The sequence below is a fragment of the Megalobrama amblycephala genome, linkage group LG1 (genome assembly GCF_018812025.1).
Source record: "Megalobrama amblycephala isolate DHTTF-2021 linkage group LG1, ASM1881202v1, whole genome shotgun sequence".
Classification (NCBI taxonomy): domain Eukaryota; kingdom Metazoa; phylum Chordata; class Actinopteri; order Cypriniformes; family Xenocyprididae; genus Megalobrama; species Megalobrama amblycephala.
Genome location: NC_063044.1, coordinates 10,106,791 through 10,132,215, shown reverse-complemented (window position 1 = coordinate 10,132,215; position 25,425 = coordinate 10,106,791). Strand labels below are relative to the sequence as shown.

Genomic DNA, 25,425 nt, shown 5'->3' with positions numbered 1-25,425 from the left:
AGTTTACATCCCTGGGTACCAAAATGTGGGAGCGGACATCCTGTCGAGGCAGGGGCCGAGGCCCGGGGAGTGGAGACTTCACCCGGATGTGGTGAAGATCCTTTGCGAGAACTACGGCGAAGCCAAGGTGGATTTGTTTGCGTCTCGAGGGACGACTCATTGTCCACTGTGGTTCTCCCTGACAAACCCAGCACCTCTTGGGCTGGATGCGATGGTACAGCCGTGGCCGAGGCTACCGCTGTACGCATTTCCCCCGATCACTCTGCTCCCAGGAGTTCTGGACAGGGTTCGCCGGGACGGGGCCCGTCTATTATTAGTAGCCCCGTTCTGGCCAACTCTGATATGGTTTTGAAAAGGTTGAAAGAGAAATTTCTAACACTAAAGACAGTGTTTCTTCTGGTTATCTCGTCTCTTAAGAGAATTGGTGACATTCAAGCCCTGTCGGTTGCTCCATCGTGCTTGGAATTTGCGCCTGGTAATGTGAAGGCATTTCTACATCCCAGAGCGGGATATGTTCCGAAGGTTCTCACTAATACTGCGAGGCCTATTGTACTGCAGGCCTTCTGTCCTCCTCCATTTATGTCATCGGACCAGGAAAGACTGAATCTGCTATGTCCAGTTAGGGCATTAGATGCTTATGTACACAGAGCTTCTACATGGAGAAAATCTGAACAGTTATTTGTTTGCTTTGGCGCACCAAGAAAAGGTCTGCCAGCATCAAAGCAGAGGATGAGCAAGTGGGTGGTTGAGGCTATCTCACTTGTGTATGAGTCAGTTGGACAACCTTCACCATTGGCTGTCCGGGCTCATTCAACACAGAGTATGGTTGCCTCCAAGGCATTTATTTCAGAGGTTTCCCTAAATGACATTTGTGATGCGGCAGGCTGGTCCTCACCGCACACTTTTGTGAGGTTTTATGAATTAGACCTCGGCTCCACTCCAGGAGTGCAAGTGCTACTGTGAACTGTGCGCCTCGGCCTCACACGATCGGTCACTTGTTACTATGGCGGCGTGGGTATAGCATTCCCATAGCGATTTACGCAGCGCGAGTTCCCTTGAAAGGGAACGTCTCGGTTATGTATATAACCTTAGTTCCCTGAATAGGGAACAAGACGCTGCGTATCCTTGCCATACTCCCTGCATGCCCGATAAGCGACTTGCTTCAGACTTTGAGAAGGTGAATGACAGTGTTTTCGGGTGGGTTTTATAGTTCCTGGTCAGTGACGTCACCCGCCTATGATGTTCTGTCTCCTGATTGGACAGATTTCATACGAGCTTCATGACGACATCACGCAGAGGCTTTCCCATAGCGATTTACGCAGCGTCTCATTCCCTATTCAGGGAACTAAGGTTATATACATAACCGAGATGTTTTCTCAGTGTGTTCTGCACCGTCGGCTGAAGTTGGTCCTCGTTGGCTGTTTTTTTTCCTGGCTGATTCGACATGTTGAATCGGCATCAGAGTTCCTCGGTCCATCTGATCATTCTGATTGGCTGTTCAGATACTGCCACCTGCTGGTTCGGAAAGGCATTTCATCTTACGCAGGCGCAGAAGGGATGTGCTACTTGTCCGTCAGCTCTCAGGCTTCGGTTTGGTAGGTCAGGGTAACTTTGGACACGGACACTGCTGACATGAGCCAAACCTGCAGTCTGCTTTCAGTGCCCCTAGTTCGTTGATGTCGGCTTGGTGTGTTCCTGCCTCGACATCAGCACTCTGTGCAGAAATGGCTTCACGCAGGAACAAAGCTAGCCTGGATGCCAGGCGAACTTAGCCCCGCCCACAACATTTTTAGGTCGGGAAGTTCGGTCTGGACTCGATCCGTAGAGGAGTAATTATGCCTGAACAGAAACTGTTCGGACCAATCACATTGTCAGGGCAATGATTGACAGATTATCACCAGAAACGTAATCAGCCACGTCATCAAAGAGCGCTTGGGTTGAATTACCGTGTGTCTCAATCAGCTCCCTAGTTCAGTAGTCAGGGCACTGATCAGGGTATCAGCCACATTCACTTTCATTATATACTGATTCACGACCTAGGGAGCTAGGGAGATGATTGAGATGCACGGTTAGTTTACAACAATGATGGCTGTTGTTGAAGAACTGAGATGTGTAGATTCCACCATCACGTCCGTTATAGAAGATATCAACAGCGCATTCATTTTAAAAGAGGAACAGAGGACCGCGATCAAGGTATTTGTCGATGGGAAAGATGTCTTTGCCGTCCTTCCTACGGGATTCTGCAAAACTTTGATTTATCAGCTGGCCCCGATGGTCGCTACTCTGTAGCTCTGATTGGTTGTAGGTCTATCCAATTGAGGTCTTTCCTGGATCGGTTGAAATACGCCCCCATAATCAAAGCCCAATGGAGCAGTATCAGACTCATATTCTGACTAGAATTGAGTATGACCACGTCAGGCTAGAACAAAGCCTTAGGGAATACATGAATATTCACACAGAGGAGAAGTTACAGTGTGGAAAGAGTTTCATATTTAAAGGGGACCTTAAGGGACATAAGGATTCACTCAAAAGAGAACTGTTTTAGAAGTCGTACCTGTGGAAAGAGCAGAGGTGTAAAAAGTACCTGAAAACCATTCTTAAATAAAAGTACACATACTTTACAATGAAAATGACTCCGTTACAAGTTAAAAGTGACCAATTCTAAGACAATTTGAGTAAAAGTCTTGGAGTATCTGATTTTAACTGTACTTAAGTATTTTACTCATGCTGAATTAAGGCTTGAAGATGCACTAGTCCTTGACACTAGTCCAGAAATGCCATTGAAAATAAGAAAAAGTTGGCAAAGTGCCTGATATTCTAGGGTAGTCTCTCCATGTAAGCATTATTATATTTAATGTACCTGAACACTTTAATAAGCTTGTGTAGACATTAACACTATCCTGCAGACTATAGTTAACATGAACTAACAGTACTTTTCATGAACTTAAAAGCCTTTTCAAATTTTGGCTTATGTAATTTTCAACAAATGTCAATTTTTATGCTATTAAAATAAAGTAATGTGGCATCATTAATAGCTAAAATGAACTGACATTAAAGGGTCATGAAACCCCAGAACACATTTTTTGAGCTGTGAACAGATATGTATAGGCTGCACATCATTGAAAACACTAAAGCTTCTCATTTATTATATTCAAAAGTTGAAATTAATTATTTTGCATTTTTTTCGAGCGATTTCTGTCTTCCGATTTGAAAAGCAAAGTTGGAGCAACGTCACAAAGTGCAGGAGTTTGGATGCATGTGGATTGTTTTGCTGTACCAGCAAAAATTGAAAATTTGTTTGTTTGAGATCACAATACTGCGGAGAATTCAAATGTCACTAAAGTGCTGTTCATTCGCCTCTGTGTTCGGAGCCGTATGTATGTTTCCCCCAGCACAGCAGCACATGAGTGTTGTTTGTATTTTGCCCGTGATGCAGTGGGAACTTGAGTTTCAATATGAACACATCAAAAATACAATTGTTGTTATGATATACAGGTGGAGCGTGCATTTGATCGGTTTCAGCGCGGAGCTTCGCTTTGTGTTTAACAACACTATCATGTGGATCCTAGCTCATACAGAATAAAGTATCCATGTTTAAAGTTTTTATAGACATATTTCACATATTCTCCTGCACCAAACATGAACCAGCAAAGTGTATGCACACATATTTCATCAAGTTTTCTTCAAATAAATTATGTGTGCAAACTGGACACTGATACAGTGGTGTAGCCACATCACAATAACATGATTATTCTAATAGACAAAAGACTGGTTTAGATTGAAAATTCAAAGAAAAATGGACAAAAAATAAATTGTCTTTATTCTTTCTGTGTTTGTTTCGTTTATCATGAGACTGCAGTGCTCATTAACATAATCAAAGTAGCTTAATATTAGCCCTTTTAAATATTCTTTTGCTCTTGTGCTTGAGAGTTTGTTGTCATTCCTGTGTTGACACACAGATTCACTGTGCTCCGAATCTTCCTGAAGCAGTGTTTTGAAATCGGCCATCACTAAATAAGTCGTTATTTTGTTTTTTTGCCGCACCAAAAATGTTCTCGTCGGTTTATAATATTAATATTGAACCACTGTACTCACATGAACTGATTTAGATGTGTTTTTAGTACCTTTATGGATCTTGACAGAGGAAGTGACATTACTCCCTATGAAGGCCTCACGGAGCCATCGGATTTGAACTAAAATATCTTAATTTGTGTTCCAAAGATTAATGAAGGTCTTACGGGTGTGGAACGGGATGAGGGTGAGTAATAAATGACAGAATTTTCATTTTTGGGTGAACTAACCCTTTAACGGTCCTGTCGCCGGTGATTTTCTCATTTGTCGGCAGAAAAGATATTTTAAATCTCAGTTTAGCAGACATTATCTACCGTTACCACTGTTTAGCTTTTAAAGTTTAAATTATATGACATGATTAGCCTACATTTACAAAAGTTTGCTGAAGTTGTCCGTCGCGGCTGACCGTTACGGCCTATCTTTAAATGTGCGCTAATATTGGTCTCACGAAATCCATATTGTCAGTAATAAATGTTTTTTAATAGACAAACGATACCTGATACATTATTGAATGTTTATTTTGTCGTTTTAGGTTAGAAGCCAACGAAATAACTGCCATCAGACCACCACAGCTGACAACGAGAGACGCGCGTTCACACACAACTGCATGTTTGCCTAACACACACACACACACACACACACACACACACACACACACGGAAAGAGCACAACAATTATAAAACTGTTCTTTTATAAATAAATAAATGTATTTTTGCTCCTTACAACGTGTTTGTTTTCTTTTGTTAACCTAGAAGTAAAATAAAAAACAATATAAAAGGGCTTAATGGAAAGTCCCCTAAACGTCCCGAATGGCCACTGAACGTCCGGGGGATGTCTTTGCGGACGTCCCCGGGACAGCTAGAGGACCCTAAACATGGACGTTCGGGGGACGTTCACAGAGGCCATTCAGGGGACGTTCTGGGGACCTTTTTCTGTTAGCTGGGACAGAACCCATGATTCTGTGCATCGATGTCAGTTTTCAGCCCTGATCCAGCACAGTTAGGACAACAAAAACCACTGACTAATTAATTAAATCGTGCGACGTGAATTATGAGCCATTCCTGTGTGGCGCGGCTGTCATTCCCTCCAACACACTCCTTTCCAAACGGTAGCTAACGGGATGAGGCACTCGCTGATGCGATGCACATCGTCTAATCTATTGTTTACTTTCTTTTTACTAGCTCTTGCAAGTGACAACTGTTGCCATCTTTTCTGTGAAAGTTTACATGCTGATTTCGGTGTTGTTGGCATTTTCTCTCAGGTGCAAAATAAACAAGGAAGCATGACGAGTGAGAACCAATCACGTAGTCGGAAATTCACATGACCAATCAGATGTGGTTTTCGGCTGTAGATTCCCCGGCAAACTTTCGCGGTTGGTTATTTCTACAAAGGTAATGTCCATATTTGGATTAGACAGTGCTGTTAATGCGACTGAGATCTTTACAATACAATACAATACAATACAAGTTTATTTATATAGCACATTTAAAAACAACTGGTGTTGACCAAAGTGCTTTACAAGGCAAAAGAAGTTGACAATAACGACAAAATTTAAGCACTAGAGAAACAATAAAAGTAAAAAAGAATAAAAATAAAGGAGAACAGCTAGTTACAAAAGAAATTTAGGCCAATATGATTCACGGGATATTGAACGCCATGGAAAAAAAGTAAGTTTTCAGGGCAGATTTAAAAGTTGACAAGGTTTGAGCCAGTGGCGTAGCCAGAATTTTATTTTTGGGGGGGCCCATCTAAAAATGAGGGGGCCGCTATATTTTATATATATATATATATATGACACTAATAATGACTACAATGACACTAATAATTCTTAATTTCTAAAAGAAATGCAAAATCAATCGGTAGTTATTAATAGTATAACGAGACACAAACTTTTACATTCAATCGCGTTTGGTCCCATTTATTTTTGATCACAGTGCATACACATACAGACTTTTACTGTCAAAGTGGGCACATTTGTAGAAATACACGTTTACCTCAGATTTCATTAGATATAATTTATAGAACATGTACGCAGAGTTTCATAATTACAGAGGTCATAAAATGTATTTTGCTAGGGGGGTACGGGGGCATGCTCCCCCGAGAAAATTTTGATTTCCCTGGTGTACATATGTGCATTTTTAAGACGTTAAGACCAACAAATTGGATACCAATAGCTTTAAAACCATGTCAACAAATACATGCATGCATGCACAGTTTTGAGGCAGCTTTAATCGCATGTTTCGCAATTTCATTTTCAAACGACGGTTATTGCTCGTAGTTTCTATTGCGCTTTATTTTAGCTACAATAAAGTAATTATGCAGCGCGCGCCGGCGCATTTGCGCATGCAATTCTTGAGTGCGCGCCACGAGCACAGTATAATGACTGATTGGACAGTCGTGTTATTTTTTCTGAGTTTTACCGACATAGCCTGACATCATCTCATCTGACCGCAGTTCACTGTTGTTCAACTGAAGCTCCCTCGTCGTCACCTGCACCTTTTCCGCGCTCATTTGACTTGCGCCTGGCGCGGAGGCAAAGTCGGAATGCGCCTCTGAAAAGTGTCCCGTTTGTTGTGGTCGTAAAGAGACGGTTCTATATAAACGCAGCGTTTTACTTGGCAATGTTTTTAAAAAAAGATTTTTATTTTTTGGTATTTTAGATGCTCTGTTGGTGGTTTGTGGAGTAGCATCACCCGGGAGGGATTTTTTTTTTATCCCCACCAGGGATAAAAATAATTCATCAGAGGCAGGGATACATAGACCAGACCATAAACCATTTATAAATTAATTTTAAACAATAAAACATTTTGTCAGAACCTAAAGTAAATTATCCCTACATATTGTTTTGTTTGATTGTGTAATTTGCTTTTTGAATCGTGGAAAAACTGTTATTTCTATTCTAAAAAAAAATACAGATTATCCAGACTCATAACCATTTTGATTACACTCATGCTGATATTGTACTATTTGATGATCAGTAGTGGTTCGCGAAATATAATAATTCAATAAGCATTTAGGCTACAATAAGCACTTAACTTTAAATAAAAATATATATTAAATAGATAATAAAAATATCTAGATAGCTGGCTGACTAATAGGCTAAGTTTGAAAATGATATCATTTGTACATGGAGTTATTATATAAAAAGATACTTAATTTCTTTACAATTTATAGGTGTTGTTTTAACAGTCAGTTATGTAAGTTTGATGGTTAATAGCTTCTAGCAACATTAAATCCAGGAGAGAAGACAATTCTAGAGAAAAAGCATGTTTGATTTACATATAACAAAGTTTGAGCGCGCACAGCCACGCACGCAATATCTGAGCGAGAGCAAATAACGCCACGGAAACTGCCTCAAATTAACTATAATGACGAGAAGAAAGCTGTGTGCGCTGCAGTCAGAGGTTCTTGATTCTCTAACGACTTTTTATTGGTTAAAATGAATGGAGAGTTAGGAGCCCGAGCACCCACCGGATTTCACTGCATTGAGATGCGCGTCCTGGAAACGGGAAGCCTCGAGTGCGGCTTCACATTGTCACTCACCGCATAATAACACGTAAAATAATCAAACCAATAAGTCTAAAAACAGCTGTTGCATTTTACTGCGCAGCATATGCGTCAATGTTACAAATCAACATAAAAAATAAAAAATCGCTCAGAAATCTGGGGGGGCCTGCATGTTAATGAGGGGGCCTATGCCCCCTCAGGCCCCCCCGTGGCTACGCCACTGGTTTGAGCAGATCTGATGTAGGCAGATCTGATGTAGGCTATTCCATAACTTGGGGCCGATGGCCGCAAATGCGCGATCACCCCTGTTTTTAAGTCTGGTTCTAGGAACATATAGTAATTCAGAGTTCCTAGATCTAAGTGATCTAGACTGAGAAGATGGAAGCAGTAATTCAGATAGGTACTGTGGCGCTTGGTTCCGCAAAGACTTAAAATCAAATAACAGGACTTTGAAGTCAATTCTGTATTTGACCGGTAACCAGTGAAGCGAAATCAAAACTGGTGTAATGTGATCATTTTTACACTTCCCTTTGAGGAGCCGGGCTGCGGCATTTTGGACTAACTGTAAGCGTGTGACACAAGACTGAGAGGCACCAATATACAAGGAATTACAATAGTCTAGGCGAGACGTCACAAAGGCATGCATAACAGTTTCAAGATTCTTACCAGACAAAAAGGGCTTAACCTTTGCTAAAAGACGAAGATGATAGAAACAAGACCTAACCACAGAACCTATCTGCTTATCAAGTTTAAGACTGTTATCAAGCAAAACCCCCAGATTCCGAACACAGGTGGTACTGTAAGGTAACAAAGTATCGAGATCAACATCATGAATGCTGCGATCATTTGAACCAAACAAGATAATTTCAGTCTTGCTCTCGTTAAGACTTAAGAAATTACTAGAAAGCCAGAGTTTCAATTCGTCTAAGCAGTCAAATATAGGCTTAAAGGCAAGCTTATCATCACGCTTTATAGGCAGATAAATTTGTGTGTCGTCGGCGTACAGATGAAAAGATACACCATATTTAGATAAAATAGAACCCAAAGGTAACATGTAAAGATTAAACAGTACCGGGCCAAGAATAGAGCCCTGAGGGACACCAGAACTTAGCTGTTTACTAGAGGAAGAATGGTGCCCAAGGCTAACAGAGTAACTCCTATTTGTTAAATATGAGCGAAACCATTGGAGCACCGTACCCCGAAGGCCCACACATTTTTCTAGACGTAATAAGAGAATGTTGTGGTCAACCAGGTCAAATGCAGAGCTAAGGTCTAGCAAGACCAAAGCCACAGACTGCCCAGTATCGGTGGTAAGCATTACATCATTCATAACTCTTAAAAGGGCCGATTCAGTGCTGTGATGTGCTTTAAAACCAGATTGAAATTTCTCGTGAATATTGTTATCATTCAAAAAAGGCAAAAGTTGGCTCAAGACCACTTTTTCTAAAATTTTTGAGAGAAATGGTAAATTTGAAATTGGTCGAAAATTACTCAAAAGAGTAGGATTCAAATTTGTTTTTTTAAGACGAGGCAGAACAGAGGCATGTTTAAGGCATTCAGGTACAGTCCCAGTGGAAAGACATTTGTTGATGACAAACAACAAATCAGGGCCAATAGCTTGAAAAACTTGCTTAAGAAAATGTGTAGGAATCACATCCTGAGGGCAGCTAGTAGGTTTTAAACCAGCAACAATCACATTAAGAGAGTCCAAAGTGATAGACTCAAAGACAGACCATGTAGAAGAGCAGAAAGGAACATCAATTGGTGTATAGGCTGACAAAGGCAATAGAGATTTAATCTGTGAGATTTTATCATTAAAATATCTGGCAAAATCCTCACAAAGAGAAACAGATGTCACAGGAAAGTGATTAATAGTGGGATTGAGAGCAGAATCAATTATTGTGAATAAGGCTTTAGGCCTAGTAGTGTTACTTAAAATTACCTCAGAGAAATATGTACGCTTTGCAGCTTTAGCAGCTCGCTGAAATGCAGAGAGAGAGTCCTTTAGGATTTCATAAGAAACTTGTAATCTATCCTTATTCCACTTACGTTCAGCCCTTCTACAGGTCTGTCTGAGGGAACGAGTAGTGTCATTTAACCAAGGCTTAGAGTTGTGTTTATGTTTTTTCAACTTAAGAAGAGCAACAACATCTAAAATATTAAAACAAATGGAATTAAATTTTTTTTTACAATGATACCAGGCATGACATGTTTTTGTGAAAGGAGACGGCACGGGAGCTCACGTTAGAATGCTAACTTTTGGTGATTTCCGATACAAATCTAAAGGCGCAAGTTGACAAAATATAATGAAATAACCATCTTAATGTGTAATGTTGATATATTTTTTTATTTTGACATGAAAGCTTACATATTAAGGGAGCAAACTGGCCCAAGATCTCAAAATTGACCACTACATGAAAAAACGATGTTTTCACCTGCCATGTCTCGCCTTAATGTTGCAATTCAATGTATGCTTGCCCCCTCCCCACCACCAACCCATCAAGCCATATCACTTCCTTCTTTCAAACAAACACAACCTAAGATATATTTAAAAATATCCTTAGTCCTCCAAGGTTTATAATGGTTGTGAATAGCTGCCCAAATTCTAAAGACCAAAAAATTAATTCATCCATAAAAAAATGAATCAATATGACTCTAGACTCCAACAAGAAGAGAAAAAATAGTTTTTCAAATATACAAGTCTATATAGGAGATCATGATACTACCCCACTCCCTTAAAGCTTGTTCTTGTTGCAGCATGTTAACAACATTAACATTGTGCTTTAAGAAATTATTAAATGGTTTACTGACATCTTTAAAAACATTTGGTTTGACGATATGTTATTTTTTCCATTGACATGCTTAACGCCATTTCTTTAATCCACATCCCAATTTTTGGCTCATTGAGGCTGTTCACATGACCTTTAAATGTATAGATGCTCATCTTCTTCAAGACTCCATCCTGGAATGTTCATCACAAGTGATTTGTCCATTCTCACATGCTTTCTTTACCTCTCTATTTTTCAGGTTTTCATTTTCTTATTTTGAACATCCACACTTGCTCTTTTCACCTGTCTCCTGTATTTTTTTTTGTTTCTCAGTAGAGATTCAGTAGTGTCTTGTTTAGTTCCTTGTTGATCCCTTTGTATTTATGATATATGATGGCGCCAGCATGTTTGCTGGGATGTCGTCAGTCTTTGGAGTTTCCTATTGCTACTATTGCTACTCAACCTTCAGATCTCCATCTCATGGCTCTGACTGAGACATGGATCAAACCAGAGGACACTGCTACACCAGCAGCCCCCTCCTCTAATTTCACTTTCTCTCACACCTCACGCCAGATTGGGAGGGGTGGTGGTACTGGTTTGCTTATGTCCAGTGAATGGAAGTTCAATCCTTTACCGTCTCTCTGTGACAATGGCTCATTTGAATCGCATGCAATTACCATCACCTACCCTGCTAAAATCAATGTTGTAGTTGTTTATCGTCCCCCTGTCACGGGCACACAAGAACAAGATGTTGTGATCCAGTTGCAGCATAAGTATTTATTGGGGAATCCAGAAACATATATCCAAAGACAGGCAGGGGTCAAAATCCAGAATATCCAGTCCATGAAACAAAAGCCAGAGAAACAAAAGTGCACGTAACAAAATACAACGAACCACAACCAAGGACAGACACAACTAAGATTAAATAGACAAACACTAATGAACAAACACAAGACAGCTGGGTGCAATGATGAATGGTAATTAGTCCAGGGAGTGTGTAAGGAAATGTAGTTCATGAAATGAGTGAAACAGTGAGTCCGGGAAGGAGTGCCCTCTAGAGGCTGAAGGGCACTCTCACAGGTGATCGTGACATTACCCCCCCTCAAAGGAGCGGCTACCAGACGCTCCACCAGACAAAAAACACAAACACAAAAAACTCAGGAGGGAGGTGGACAGGAGGAGGATCAGGGGGAGGGATGGTGGGCCAGATCCAGGGTGCCCAACTGATAGCCAGGGCGGTGCTGGAGGAACTGACCAGGCTGGTTCCAGTGGTTCTGGAGTCCTGGCTGAGTGCCAGGGCGGCGCTGGAGGAACTGACCAGGCTGGTTCCAGCGGGTCTGGAATCCTGGCTGATTGCCAGGGTGGTGCCGGAGGAACTGACCAGGCTGGTTCCAACTGTTCAGACGGCCTGGGCAGTGGCGGCAGGGCAGAAAGCCCGGGCGGCGGCGGCAGGGCAGAAGGCCTGGATGATGGCGGCAGGACAGAAGATCTGGGTGGTGGCGGCAGGGCAGAAGGCTTGGACGGCGGCAGCAGGGCAGAAGGCTCGGATGATGGCGACAGGGCTGGCCAAGGGTGCTTCGTGGCCGTATCAGGGACGGCAGCGGGTTCAGACTGGAACTGCTCAGGGACGGCAACGTGCTCAGACTGGAGCTGCTCTGGGACGGCAGCGTGCTCAGACTGGGACTGCTCTGGGACGGCAGCGTGCTCAGACTGGGGCTGCTCTGGGATGGCAGCGTGCTCAGACTGGGGCTGCTCTGGGACGGCAGCGTGCTCAGACTGGGGCTGCTCTGGGACGGCAGCGTGCTCAGACTGGGGCAGCTCTGGGACGGCAGCGTGCTCCGGCTGGGGCTGCTCCGGCGGAGGCGGCAGGGCGAGGCGCTTCGGTGGCGCCGGCAGGGCAAGGCGCTTCGGTGGCGCCGGCAGGGCAAGGTGCTTCGGTGGCGCCGGCAGGGCAAGGCGCTTGGAGAACCAACGAACAACCTCTAGAGTGGCCTCCAGGCCTTGTAGGATGGAGGAAGCCCTTCTCCTCCGCTTATGAGGGTGAGGCGGTGGCTCACCCAAAATGGACTCACTGGCTGGAGCGGGCTCTGTAGTAGACCCACTGGCAGGAACGGGCTCTGGAGTGGACTCACTGGCTGGAGCGGGCTCTGAAGTGGACTCACCGACTGGAGCGGGCTCTGAAGTGGACTCACTGACTGGAGCGGGCTCTGAAGTGGACTCACTGACTGGAACGGGCCCTGAAGTGGACCCACCGACTGGAACGGGCTCTGAAGTGGACCCACTGACTGGAACGGGCTCCGGAGTGGACCCACTGACTGGAACGGGCTCTGGAGTGGACTCACTGACTGGAGCGGGCTCTGTAGTGGACTCACTGACTGGAGAGGACTCACTGACTGGAGCGGACTCACTGACTGGAGCGGGCTCTGGAGTGGACTCACTGACTGGAGCGGGCTCTGGAGTGGATTCACCGACTGGAGCGGGCTCTGAAGTGGACTCACCGACTGGAGCGGGCTCTGTAGTGGACTCACTGGCTGGAGCGGGCTCTGTAGTGGGCTCACTGGCTGGAGCGGGCTCTGTAGTGGACTCACTAGCTGGAGCATTCCTCCTCCGCCTCCTTTTCTTCCGTGTGGGAAGCGAAGATTCAGCGCCCATCTCCTCAGTGATCTCAAGAACGGACTCACGAGCTGGAACGGACTTACTGACTGGAACGGGCTCTGAAGCGGATTCACTGGCTGAGTGTCTAGGTGAGGCCCACTCTATCCGATGGCGGAGATAAGCGGCAAACTTCCAAAAGTCTAAGCTCCGTAGCCCTTCCATCTCACAATGAGACAACGGCTCGTCAAGGCAACTATTAAATAAGTCTTTCAAAGCCGCGTCATTGTAATCCAGCCCCACCGCCATCACCCAAAAGACCTTAGCAAAGCACCCTACCTCCCATCCTTCTTGCCGTAGGGCTCTCAATGTCCGAATTTGAGCCATCCGTTCCTTAGTGCGGGTCTGGAAAGGGATCCGGAAATCCATGCTGCTGGATCAAAAGTGGTGGTTCGTTCTGTCACGGGCACACAAGAACAAGATGTTGTGATCCAGTTGCAGCATAAGTATTTATTGGGGAATCCAGAAACATATATCCAAAGACAGGCAGGGGTCAAAATCCAGAATATCCAGTCCATGAAACAAAAGCCAGAGAAACAAAAGTGCACGTAACAAAATACAACGAACCACAACCAAGGACAGACACAACTAAGATTAAATAGACAAACACTAATGAACAAACACAAGACAGCTGGGTGCAATGATGAATGGTAATTAGTCCAGGGAGTGTGTAAGGAAATGTAGTTCATGAAATGAGTGAAACAGTGAGTCCGGGAAGGAGTGCCCTCTAGAGGCTGAAGGGCACTCTCACAGGTGATCGTGACACCCCCAGGTCAGCTAGGTAACTTCTTGGAGGAGTTAGATGTGTTACTCTCATCCTTCCCTGAGGATGGAACTCCTCTGCTTGTACTTGGAAATTTCAACATCCATCTAGACAAACCTCAGGCTGCTAACTTTCACACTCTGCTTGCCTCATTCGATCTCAAGCGAGTGGCCACCTCAGCTACCCACAAATCAGGTAACCAATTGGACCTCATCTAGACACGCTGTGGCTCCACTGACAATGCACTGGTTACTCCACTACACACCTCAGACCACCTTCTGATCACTTTTAATCTCAACCTGACCCCTAACTCAACACTCACTCCACCACATGTTACTTTTCGGTGAAACCTACGCTCCCTCTCACCATCCCGCCTATCCTCTTTGGTCTCATCCACACTTCCGCACCCTAACCAGTTCTCATCACTGGACACTAACAATGCTACTGACACTCTTTGCACCACTCTAACATCTTGCTTAGATGACTTCTGCCCCCTTTTAACCAGACCAGCCCGTGCCACCACCTCTGCCCCCTGGCTCTCTGACGTTCTCCGTGAGCATCGGTCGAGACTCAGGGCTGCAGAGAGGAAGTGGCGCAAATCTAAAGATCCTACTGACCTTAGCTTATATCAGTCACTCCATTCTTCTTTCTCTACTGATGTCTCCAATGCTAAAACCACATACTATCACACCAAAATTAACAATTCCACTGATTCCTGCACACTTTTCAAAACCTTCTCTTCTCTTCTTTGCCCTCCTCCCCTCCCTCCCACATCAACTCTTACAGCTGATGACTTTGCCACATTCTTCACACATAAAATAACAACCATCAGCGGCCAATTCTCCACACCACACACTGACAATAACATCTTAACAGAAAACACACAAACTCTCTCCTCCTTCTCTATGCTCTCGGAGGCTGACGTTTCAAAACTCATCCTTTTCAATCACCCTACTACCTGTCCGCTAGACCCTATCCCCACTCCTCTTCTTCAGGCCATCTCCTCCTCAATTCTACCTGCACTCACTCACATTATCAATTCTTCTCTTCACACTGGAACATTTCCTACAGCTTTTAAGCAGGCTAGGATTACCCCACTGCTTAAAAAACCCACTCTGAGTCCAGCACTTTTGGAAAACTACAGACCAGTATCCCTTCTTCCTTTCATTGCTAAGACACTTGAGAGAGTTGTATTCAACCAACTGTCTACTTATCTCACACAGAACAACCTCCTTGACGACCACCAGTCTGGTTTCAAGAGTGGCCACTCAACTGAGAACTGCCCTTGCTCTCAGTCACTGAAGCCCTGAGACTGGCAAGAGCGACTTCAAAATCATCAGTACTCATCTTACTGGATCTGTCTGCTGCTTTTGACACCGTCAACCACCAGATCCTCCTGTTAACACTCATGTCGAAGGGCATCTCGGGAACCGCACTAAAGTGGTTCGAATCTTACCTCTCAGGTAGGTCCTTCAGGGTATCTTGGAGAGGTGAGGTGTCCAAGTCACATTATCTTGCTACTGTGGGTTCCTCAGGGCTCTGTGCTTGGACCACTTCTCTTCTCCATCTACATGTCATCACTTAGGATCTGTCATTCAGGAGCATGGTTTCGCCTATCACTGGTTACGCTGATGACACACAACTCTAACCTCTCATTCCAAGCCAGATGGTCCGACGGTTGCTGGTCGCATCGCAGCCTGCCTGACAGCCATTTCTGGCCTGGATGAAGGACCACCACCTTCAACTCAACCTTGCAAAAACGAACTGCTTGTGGTCGGTGCCAACCCAATACTTCATCACAACCTTTCAGTTCAACTTGGGTCGTTCAACCATCACTCCTTCCAGGACAGCCAGGAACCTTGGAGTAGTGATGGATGATTGTTTAAGCTTCACAGATCATATTGCTACAAACCGGCCCGGTCCTGCAGATTTGCCTTGTACAACATCAGGAAGATTAGACCCTTCCTATCGGAGCATTCCACACAAAATTCTTGTCCAAGCTCTTGTTCTATCCAGACTGGACTACTGTAATGCTTTCTTGGCTGGACTTCCAGCATGCACTGTCAAGCCTCTTCAACTGATCCAGAACGCTGCAGCAAGACTGGTCTTCAATGAACCGAAGAGAGCGCACGTCACTCCTCTCTTCATCAGTCTGCATTGGCTGCCAGTAGCTGCTCGCATCCAATTTAAGGCTCTGATTTTTGCCTACAGAACGACCGCTGGCTCTGCACCGCTATACGTTAACTCACTACTTCAGACTTATGCACCCTCCAGAAACGTGCGTTCTGCAAGTGAACGGCGCCTTGTGGTGCCATCACAAAGAGGCACAAAATCACTCTCACGAACCTTCTCCGGGTCTGTTCCTGGCTGGTGGAATGACCTGCCACGCTCTATCCGAGCAGCTGAATCTTTAGCCGTTTTCAAAAAAAGACATATCTTTTTCGTCAGCACTTGACCCAGTAATAGTAGCACTTACCTTGATTTCTATTTTTATTCCATCTATTTGTGTATTTATTTAAAAAAAATAAAATAAAAAATTATTTGCTACGAGCATGTACTTACGCACTGTTGTTCTCATGTTAATTTGATTGATTCTACTATTCTCATTTGTAAGTCGCTTTGGATAAAAGTGTCTGCTAAATGACTAAATGTAAATGCATATTCCATTGCTAATCTGTGCATTAAAATATTCAAATATCTACCCAAGCACTTACGACAACTCACAATCCACTAACCGAATACATGCTTGGACTAAAATCTGATCATCTGAATGTGATGTTTTTTTCAGCCACATTGGCAGCACAATTTTTCTGCAGATTTTTTTTTTTACTTTATAGTCATTGGTGAAAGCATGCTCTTCAAAATGAGCACTGCAAAGACGAGATGACGTTGTTGGTTTCCAGTCCTTTCGTCTCATGTTCACCACCCATTGTCTGAGTCTTTATACATCATGCTCACCTAAAGGAAAACTGCAAAACATTTGTACCTACTGTTCATTGTTTCAATTAAAATACATTTTAAGTCATTAATATAGGTCATATGCCAATCTTGTTAGCAAAAGTAGAGATAAGTAAGTACACATAGCAAAAAAAGATGTCTAAGTATCAACAGGATACTAGCATATCACATATCTGCCACTATATAAAAAAAATCCTTAGCAATTTCTACAATAAGCTTTTTAAACACTGCAGCTGTACTACAGGCTATTTGTTTTATCAATTATTTATTATATTTTTATTTTCATCTTTCCTTTTTTCATTAGGTTTAAATGATAGCTTAAATTACATCTGGCAAAAAGGAATTTACATTTATTTGAATGTTTATTAAAAAGCCAAATGTTTATTAATATACATTGTTCGTTTTCAAATAAATTACTAGTGATAACTAAGAATACATTGGGACAGGTCAAAACAACATATCGTAATTGATGTATTTTAAATATAAAAATTATACACAATTAAAATATACACAAAATAATATTCTGTTTCTAGAGCAGGTAATATTTTTGAAACAGCTAATTCAGTAAGGTTAGATAAACTCAATAATATGCCACTAGAATCAACTCAATGGTCCTGCCATTTTAAATAAAATTACAGTACAGGAGATCGATTTGCTGTAGAAAGTGCTCTATAATTAATTAGAGTAGGTTATCATTAGTTTTGTCCTGCTAATTATTATTTTATACCCATAAAATAGTAACTGCCAGATAACGATTGCCTGCTTTTTTCCCGTCATGGCTAACGTTAGGCGTGTTATCTTAGCTAATATCATTTATTAATTAGCTTATAAAGCCCTCATTTAACATTACCGGAAAAAACTGAGTGTTCCGTCAGATCCTGTAGGTCGGTTAGTACAGTTTACTGCTGAACAACTCATTTTGTCGTTGTAAAAATAACATAGAAATCGAAAATTAATAGTTAGTGATACATCTTCAATCTCCCCTTGAAGCTCGGACAGATCTAAGAGAAGCTGTCAGTCAATCATAATGACATGCCCCGTTTCTATAGCATCAAATTGCTAGCTAAAATCAAACTTATAACAAAAAAAAAAAACAAAAACAATTGAATATATATCAGTGTGATAACAACTACCTTAAATGAAATGTAAAGGTAGTTTAAATGAATGTAAAATTTTTATTGGAGAGTAATACATTTTTTTTTTTTTTTTTTTTTTTTTTTTTGACAAGCGCCATAGAGACAGAGCGCATTTATTATAATCTGAAAACCATGCCCACCAGGGGGAAAACAATCCAACCGTCTCCATTGACATTGTATTGCGTGAGGCTGCCTTCCTGTCTTTTCTGACTTATTACAAAAAGCAGAACAATGCCTAAAAGCTGCTGTGTGTCAAGGTGTACAGCTAACAAGCTAAAAAAACACAGAAATAAGTTTTTATAAGCTGTTGACCCTGAAAAACGAATGTTTAAGGACACAAAAGTGGATACAGGCAGTGAGACAGAGCGCAACAGGGTCCATATTACTATAAGAAATACAACTGGAGGGGAACATAATCGACGACAACATATGCTAAACAAACCAACAAAAATAAACCATTCATTATTTTGCCACAGAGAGAGGGAGAGAGAGGGTAAAAAAATCCACATTCAAACCAAAATATCTGACTTTCTGTTGGTCAGAGCTAATGACTGTAAATTAGAAAGTTGTCCTGCTTAATGAGAACAATGAGTATACCAAGTTTGGTGACTGTAGGTTAAACTAACCCCCCACTTTTTTCAAAAGGTGGCGCTATAGAGGCCCTCCTTCCTGCCCGTTTCTGAGCAATCTGAAGCATGCTAAGTGTCTCAAACCCATCCAAAACTAATATTGAATTTTGATCTGTTGCTATGTGGTGGATCCAAAATGGTCAATATTCATGCATTTTATTCATATTTCATGTTAATCATTTATGGCTTATAATTTATGAATATTACTTTTGATATTATATATATTCATATATTTTCATATACTTTCAAGTATTTACTCTTTATTGTAACTCCTTTATGGTTATTCTTCTTTTATATTTAAGAGTAACGTTTGTGGGTAGATATTGGACTCCTGCCAAGTACTGCAGACGTGATGGTGGTTTCAGAATGAGTTTCTCATTTGAACTTAATGTATCTTTGTATCAAAATATGTCTGTTTCTATTTCTTCAGACATGTGATAATGGAAGATCTGCAGATTTCCCTTAAGGGTGTCAAAACAACCCCTATTTCTATTTTCATCTATTTTTTTTGCATTTGACCAGTCACTCTGACCTAGCCGTTATACCAACTATGACAAAATGGATAAATTAATTTGACCTTTTCTTATTAGACCAAAACATAAGTTTGAGTGGGATGTAAGTTTTCCTATGATTATCATATAAAATGAACAGGGTCTTTCATAGTTTACATGTTTCTTTACTTTTTCTTTGCTCTTTTTGCTTCTCGCATCTCTTCTGCATCTTCTGCTTCTCCTCTTCTCTAATGTCTTAATTTTGTTCCTTCTTTCTGTTTATTCTGATCTTCATCTATTAGATACAATACTCTGGATTTTACAATACTCTAGATTTTATTATTAACTATTAATTACTATGGCAACAGTGTTTAAAAAATATAAAAAAATGAAAATGTATATTAAATACAAATATTAAAAAATGTATGCAGATCTTATAACACACTTCCTGTTTCCCTTTTCTCACCATAAATTTGTTGCCTTGCCACGGCCAAACCGTTCGAGATATCAAAAATCCGCTGGCAATTTTCCATCATTAGTGTCTTGACTTCATGCTGACCGAGTTTGGTGGTGATCGGATTAATTGCCTAGGAGGAGTATATCAAATTCCAGAGCATGCGTTTTTCAAACAACCCATAATAGCTGACTTCCTGTTGGGATGGTGTTTAACTTGGAGCATGAAAGTTATTCGGCCCAATGAGGTCTATATGTGTACCGAGTTTCATACAAATACGTGCAAGTGTGTTTAATATATGGACCAAGTTTTTGGACACCGTTCAAGGGGGCGCTGTCGAGCCCCCCTGTCACGCCCGGGTACCAGCCTCTGCAGTGTCCTAATGGCCGCGGATTCCAATGTGTGTGGCAATTTTCAGGAGTTTTTGAGCATGTTAAGGCCCCCAAAACCCTCGAATGATGGAAAAAAAAATGATTCTCCTTAGAAAAACAAAAGAGCCCTGCGCCTGAGTGGCTCAGGCCCTAAAAAGGCTTGACTTTTTTCCTCTGTAATTCAAAGGTGGATGGTGATTTTCTACTCAAGACACTATCACCTTTCTTTAGTGAGAAGGGTACAATGAGGCGTCAGAGAGAGTTTAGAGTGGTCAACTTTCTGCAGGACTTTGTACAAGATATAGAGGATGAAAATAATGAAATGATTGAAATGAAAATTAACAATTAAATGAAAATTAACAATATTATCATAATAGAGAGTAGACTTTTTTGAGGACTATTTTGTTGCATGATTTACAAATTGGGAAATTACTTTTATTTCTTTGGGTGTTTTTTTTTTAAATTAAGCTAAAGTAATTAGTAGGAATAGTTTAAATTGGCAGGGTAAATTGTCCTTAACTTGCCTTAAGTCTTTTATTGATGAAGCTTCTAATCATCATTACAATTAACTCAACATGATTTTATATCATTTTATCAGAAAAGGGCAAAATCAATGTAGAAGACATGCCTGAAGAGGAGACCAAAGATGAAAATTAAACTAATTAATTTAATCAAACTAAACTATACCTGTTCTGTCTTCATACAGCATATATTCTCTGCCTCTGTAAGCATCTTACAACAGTTCCCACACGAGTGATTTATAGATTATCATGACATAATAAGATAATCAATGACTTTAAGATATCTCACATCAGCTACATGAATTCAACTAAACGTTCAGAAACGCCTTGTTGCGTTCTACATGTTGTCACTTTTTCTTGAGTCTTGGACAGAACTGTCAGATGTGTTTTCATCTATTCCAGAGTCAAGACTTTCTTACAATATTAAGATAGTTGATATTTGTTATACACTTCAGTAACTAAAATAATGAATTATTTAAAGCAGTTGTAGTGTCTTCAGAGCTGTGATCTCACTGTTGAGGTTTAGAAACATGGGAATGTTGAGTGCGTGAACTCTTATTAGTTTAACCACAGAGCACTGATCATCTCTGACCCAGTTTGCATTGATGATGGGTATGGATTCTCAGTCATTCTGATGTCACTTCCTCTTCTTTCTTTAGATGCTGCATGATATTCAACTCTATCTTTTCAGTTAATAAGTCTAAACCAATAACTGTGCTCTTGAAATCCGGCTGTGAGAGAAGGTGAAGTGTGTAAAAATAAAAAATAAAAAGTCATTATCAATGTGAATTTCTGAACTAACCAGAATAAAGTTATGTGAATTATGATGAATCAATCATTTGTTCATCCTCACATTACAAGCTCATGAATCACCATACTTGTAACAAATATCTCAGGAAAGGAGACATATTAAACAACTGTAGAGGTTTTATTAAGCAAATTAGAAGCAATCATTCAAAAAATGACAAAAAGATGCTACAAACAGGAATGAAAAGAATCACTAAATCATCTTCATCACACAGAACAAACAGTCTGTCCTTTACTGTATTTAATATTATATTTAAAGCAGTTTATATATGAACCACAAGAAAATGACATTCAACACTGTAGGAAAACATCCATCAAACCATATAAATGAACATAAATCTGGCCTTTTTTATTTGTAAAATATATTTTAATCTAAACTTCTTCAGGGATTTTTTTCTGTTTTCTGAGAAGAAAATCAAACGATGAACAATCCTCTGTGAGTTTTTGCTGTTTTAAATCTTGTTTCAGATCGTCTCCAAACTCAGCAGTATTTTATTGTAATATTGTAGGCATCTCTATTTCCTCTGGGTGCTGCGAGTCCTTCCTCCCTGCAAAATAAAAGCATTGACTGACCTCCCGGATGTGTTTTTACCATGCAGATTGTTCCAGATCAGATGAGTGTGAATCATCAGATTGTGTGAAGCTCAAACTCACCAGGTCTTCTTGCACAGATGATCTGAAGAAGAATCACAGTAGGAGCAGCAAACACTGCCATCTCAACAATCATCACAATCACTGCAGGAAACGTGTGGAGGAAGAAGAAGAAGAAGAAAAACTGGACATGACTGAAGTCAAGGGGATTCAACTATGAACAGTTATTGATGAAGCTGATAGTTTAATGGTGTAAAGCTGTCAGTATAAATGAACGTGTCGTACCTCTGAATAATGATCCAGCAGTCACACTGACTTCAGTTTCTGATGCTGTGTCAGCTGGATCTGTGGATCACGTCTGTTAGTTCACTTCAACACATCATGACACGTATAAGTGAAGTGAGAGACTGATGATGTGTGACAGTGATCATGTGACCATGAACCTTGTGTAGGAGCTGCTGCTGTAGTTTGGCTTGATTTCTTCTCAGAGTTTGAGCTGCTGACTGGAATCAGTGTTGCTGAATCCACTGCAGAAGATGAATGTTCAGATGTTCATCTATAAGACATATTTTACAGTAGTAATAGTTGTTTCTCACCTGAATACTTGACAGTGTATCTGACTGAGGTCTTGGACTGATTTCTGAGAGTAAGCCGACATCTCCACTCTCTGTTGTCATCTTCATTCAGAAGTGTTGTTGTCAGAGTGATGATACAGTGATCTAATGAGAATAATATCTGATATCTGGAGTCTGTCTTCAGATCAACACCAGTCTGATTCACCCATGACAGCTGAAGTCCCTCAGAACGAACCCAATAATCACAGAAAACTGAATACAATTGACAGGAGAGAGTCACAGAGCGGCCTGGACTGATCTCAGTCTGTGAGGATGATGATGAAGATGATGATGGAGACACTGAAACTGAACACAAGACACAAATCACAGACTCTTCAATCATCATCTGAGTTTAAAGGGAGAATCTGCTCTTTTTAAGTTGATCATATAATCATAAACTCACCATGAAGAACATGCAGAAAAACACATTCATCAGTTCCTTGTTGTTGTCCATTCACATATTGTCTGCATCTGTAATATCCATAATCTTCTTCTGTGACGTTCTTGATGTTCAGAGAGCAGTCAGACCCCAGACTCAGTCTCTCATATCTCTCTGTGTCTTTCTTCTTTCCTCGATCAATCAGTTCAACTGCTGGTGAATGTCTGAATCTGTTAAAGTAGATCCATGTAGTTGATTCACAGTCAGAAAGAGAGTTATTACAGGACAGATGGACATTTTCACCAGAACTGATGAACACATCAGAACTCACTCCACTGGTATCTGAAACACGAGTACATTTGAATGATCATTATGATCTATATTAATAAATTAAAACATACCAGCAGAAGAATCAAAGTCTTTTTTTCCCTCATTAACACAAACATTACTCTCTCCAGAATAAAGTATTTGTCTTGATCATGTAGCTGTTGAAATCTCTGAATATGAAGATAATTGTTGATCATCAGATGTTTGAGTGACTCTATGTCCAGTATCAGGAATAATACAGTATGATCTGTATGTATCAATACACATGAGATCACAACGTGAATGTGTGCAAGAATAAACTGAGCATGTTCAAATCAACTCTTTCCAGATTAATTCCACTAAATGTCTTTTGAGGAAATCCAGATTTCTTTACCTGTATGAAGTGAAGAGAGAATGATCAGTCCCAGCAGACACAGATCACACTGATCAGCCATTTTCTGTTTCTGTCAGTCTTTCTCTTGATTATATAGTTACAGCTCTTCCTTTAATCATCATCAGCTCCTCCTGTGGTTGAGGGCTTCCTCTGATCTGATCTGAGTGTTTAAATACAGCTAGAGTTGATATATAGTGACACTGACTCCAAATCATTTTACTCTCTGTAGATTTGGCTCATATAGACAGAGTTCTTCCACTTCTCTCTGTCCAGTCCTCCTTCGTCACTTTCACCTCCTTTATCCAGTCTAAAGAACTTCATTTCTGTATGTTCAACAAAAGCACTGCCCAGTTACAAAATTATGAAACATTATGAAACCAGTCTGGCTGGAAAGCTTCAAAACTTCATGAAGCTTCATCTCACCACCGCTAGATTTGAGCAGTGCGCTTTTGATTTAAATGATAAACATTTCTCTTCTGACAGGATGAAGACGATGTTGTGAGGAATGAAGTACAGTGTGTTTGAAACTGTAAAACTGCTCTGAAAACAGAGATGGGCTCAAACACATCAAAAAGTATTTAGTTACACATTACAAATACTCATCAAATGTATTTAATTAAAATACAAGTAATTTGTAATTTGAAAATACAAACAATTTACACACAATCATTTGAAGTGCTCACTGTAATGATTAAATATAGATTGATGATCCTTATAAAGATACTAAAGTTATTCAGTCAGGAGCAGTGAGTGACAGACAGCAGCAGGTTTATTAGGCTTATGTCACTTTAAAAATGAACACAGACAGAATAAACTTATGTTTACATTCATTTAAGAGACAACTGACTGATTTTTTTAAATAATTAATGCTATTTTTATTACTTGACCTACTCGTCTGCTGATTATCTGCATGTACCTACGATCCACACATCACTAGACTCGAATGACTCAAATTTATGTGTTTCAGTGGCAACACTATCAACGGCGAAATGAATCTGCAGCAGTCAGGTGCTATGTTCAGTATTATTGTAATTTTATGTGCTTTGAGACATGAGGTAGTTTCACTCAGGCTCCGTCCACACGGAGACGCGTTTCAGTGAAACTGCACAAATTTTTTATCATTTCGTCCACACGGATCCAGCGTTTTCGAAAGGTGAAACCAGTATTTTTTGAAACCGGGTCCCAGAGTGGAAAAATTTGATAACGCCGTCTTGCCGTTATCGTGTGGATGGGGCAATCCGTAAATTTTCTGAAACGATGATGTCATCACCCCACGTGTCGACCCTAGTCAGACGCGCTAACAGCACAAAACAGCACCAACAACAGCAATAGCAGACTCTACATGCTTGCGTTCTTGCTGCAGAAGCCACTGAACCAAAATAGTGTTATTTCTAAGCTTTGCTAAAGTTTGTATTCAGCACACAAGGTTTATGCGCATGCTCCAAGTCTTCTTTGCTGCTTTAAGTGCATTTCTGCGGCAGAATTACAGCGCCACATAATGGTCTGGCATGTATACTACATCGTTTTGAGTCGTTTCAGTGGTTTCGTGTGGATGCAGATATTTTTTGAGACGAGGAAAAAAAAAGACCGGTTTAGGGTAAGCTCTGGCTTCGTGTGGACGTAGCCTCAGTCTCTCTTAACGCTTTTGCTCCCTGCTGTGCGTGTTCATGTGTTTTGAAGGAGGCGTGGCTTTGGAGACCCTCTGAACGGAGGGTGGTATTTTATACTTTCAAAGCTAGCTCGCTATTGCTAGCCTCTCCGAAAATTACCTACAATACCTTTAAGCCTGGTGCAAAAATAATTGCACCTGTAAACACAGACATCATTAGTCTATTCTAACCAACACTGGAACAAATTACTGTTTGAATAAAAGTTCAAATTATTCTAAAAGCACTGTGTTTCACATGCACTTCAAAGAATAAAACATGAGGATAAAATAACATTTGAATGTATTTTTAGTATTTTAAATACTCTCTCTCTCAAAGTATTTAATTACAAATTACATTTGAGTTT

General features: G+C 41.0%; 1 protein-coding gene across 2 annotated transcripts; it reads right to left on the bottom strand.

Moving 5' to 3' along the window:
- Positions 1-21,261: 21,261 nt before the first annotated feature.
- Positions 21,262-23,337, bottom strand: LOC125243573. Of its 2 annotated transcripts, XM_048153326.1 has the most exons (5): positions 22,316-23,337; positions 22,163-22,222; positions 22,005-22,064; positions 21,783-21,863; positions 21,264-21,676 (listed from the first exon to the last, which is right to left on the bottom strand). In XM_048153326.1, the coding sequence occupies exons 1-5, from the start codon at positions 22,677-22,679 to the stop codon at positions 21,621-21,623; spliced, it is 621 nt and encodes a 206-aa protein (XP_048009283.1). In that variant the 5' UTR covers positions 22,680-23,337; the 3' UTR covers positions 21,264-21,620. The 2 variants fall into 2 exon arrangements, with proteins under 2 accessions (XP_048009291.1, XP_048009283.1); XM_048153334.1 differs by lacking the exon at positions 22,163-22,222 and having other exon boundaries at positions 21,262-21,676; positions 22,005-22,049.
- Between the last annotated feature and the right edge of the window lie 2,088 nt (positions 23,338-25,425).

What these genes read in the sequence shown, in the direction of transcription:
- LOC125243573 (XM_048153326.1), bottom strand. Translation starts at nt 22,679, where the DNA reads ATGATGATTGAAGAGTCTGTGATTTGTGTCTTGTGTTCAGTTTCAGTG. An exon ending in AGCAGCAGCTCCTACACAAG is followed by an intron (nt 22,065 to 22,162) that starts GTTCATGGTCAC and finishes CGTGATCCACAG; the next exon opens with ATCCAGCTGACACAGCATCA. An exon ending in TGCTGGATCATTATTCAGAG is followed by an intron (nt 21,864 to 22,004) that starts GTACGACACGTT and finishes CGTTTCCTGCAG; the next exon opens with TGATTGTGATGATTGTTGAG.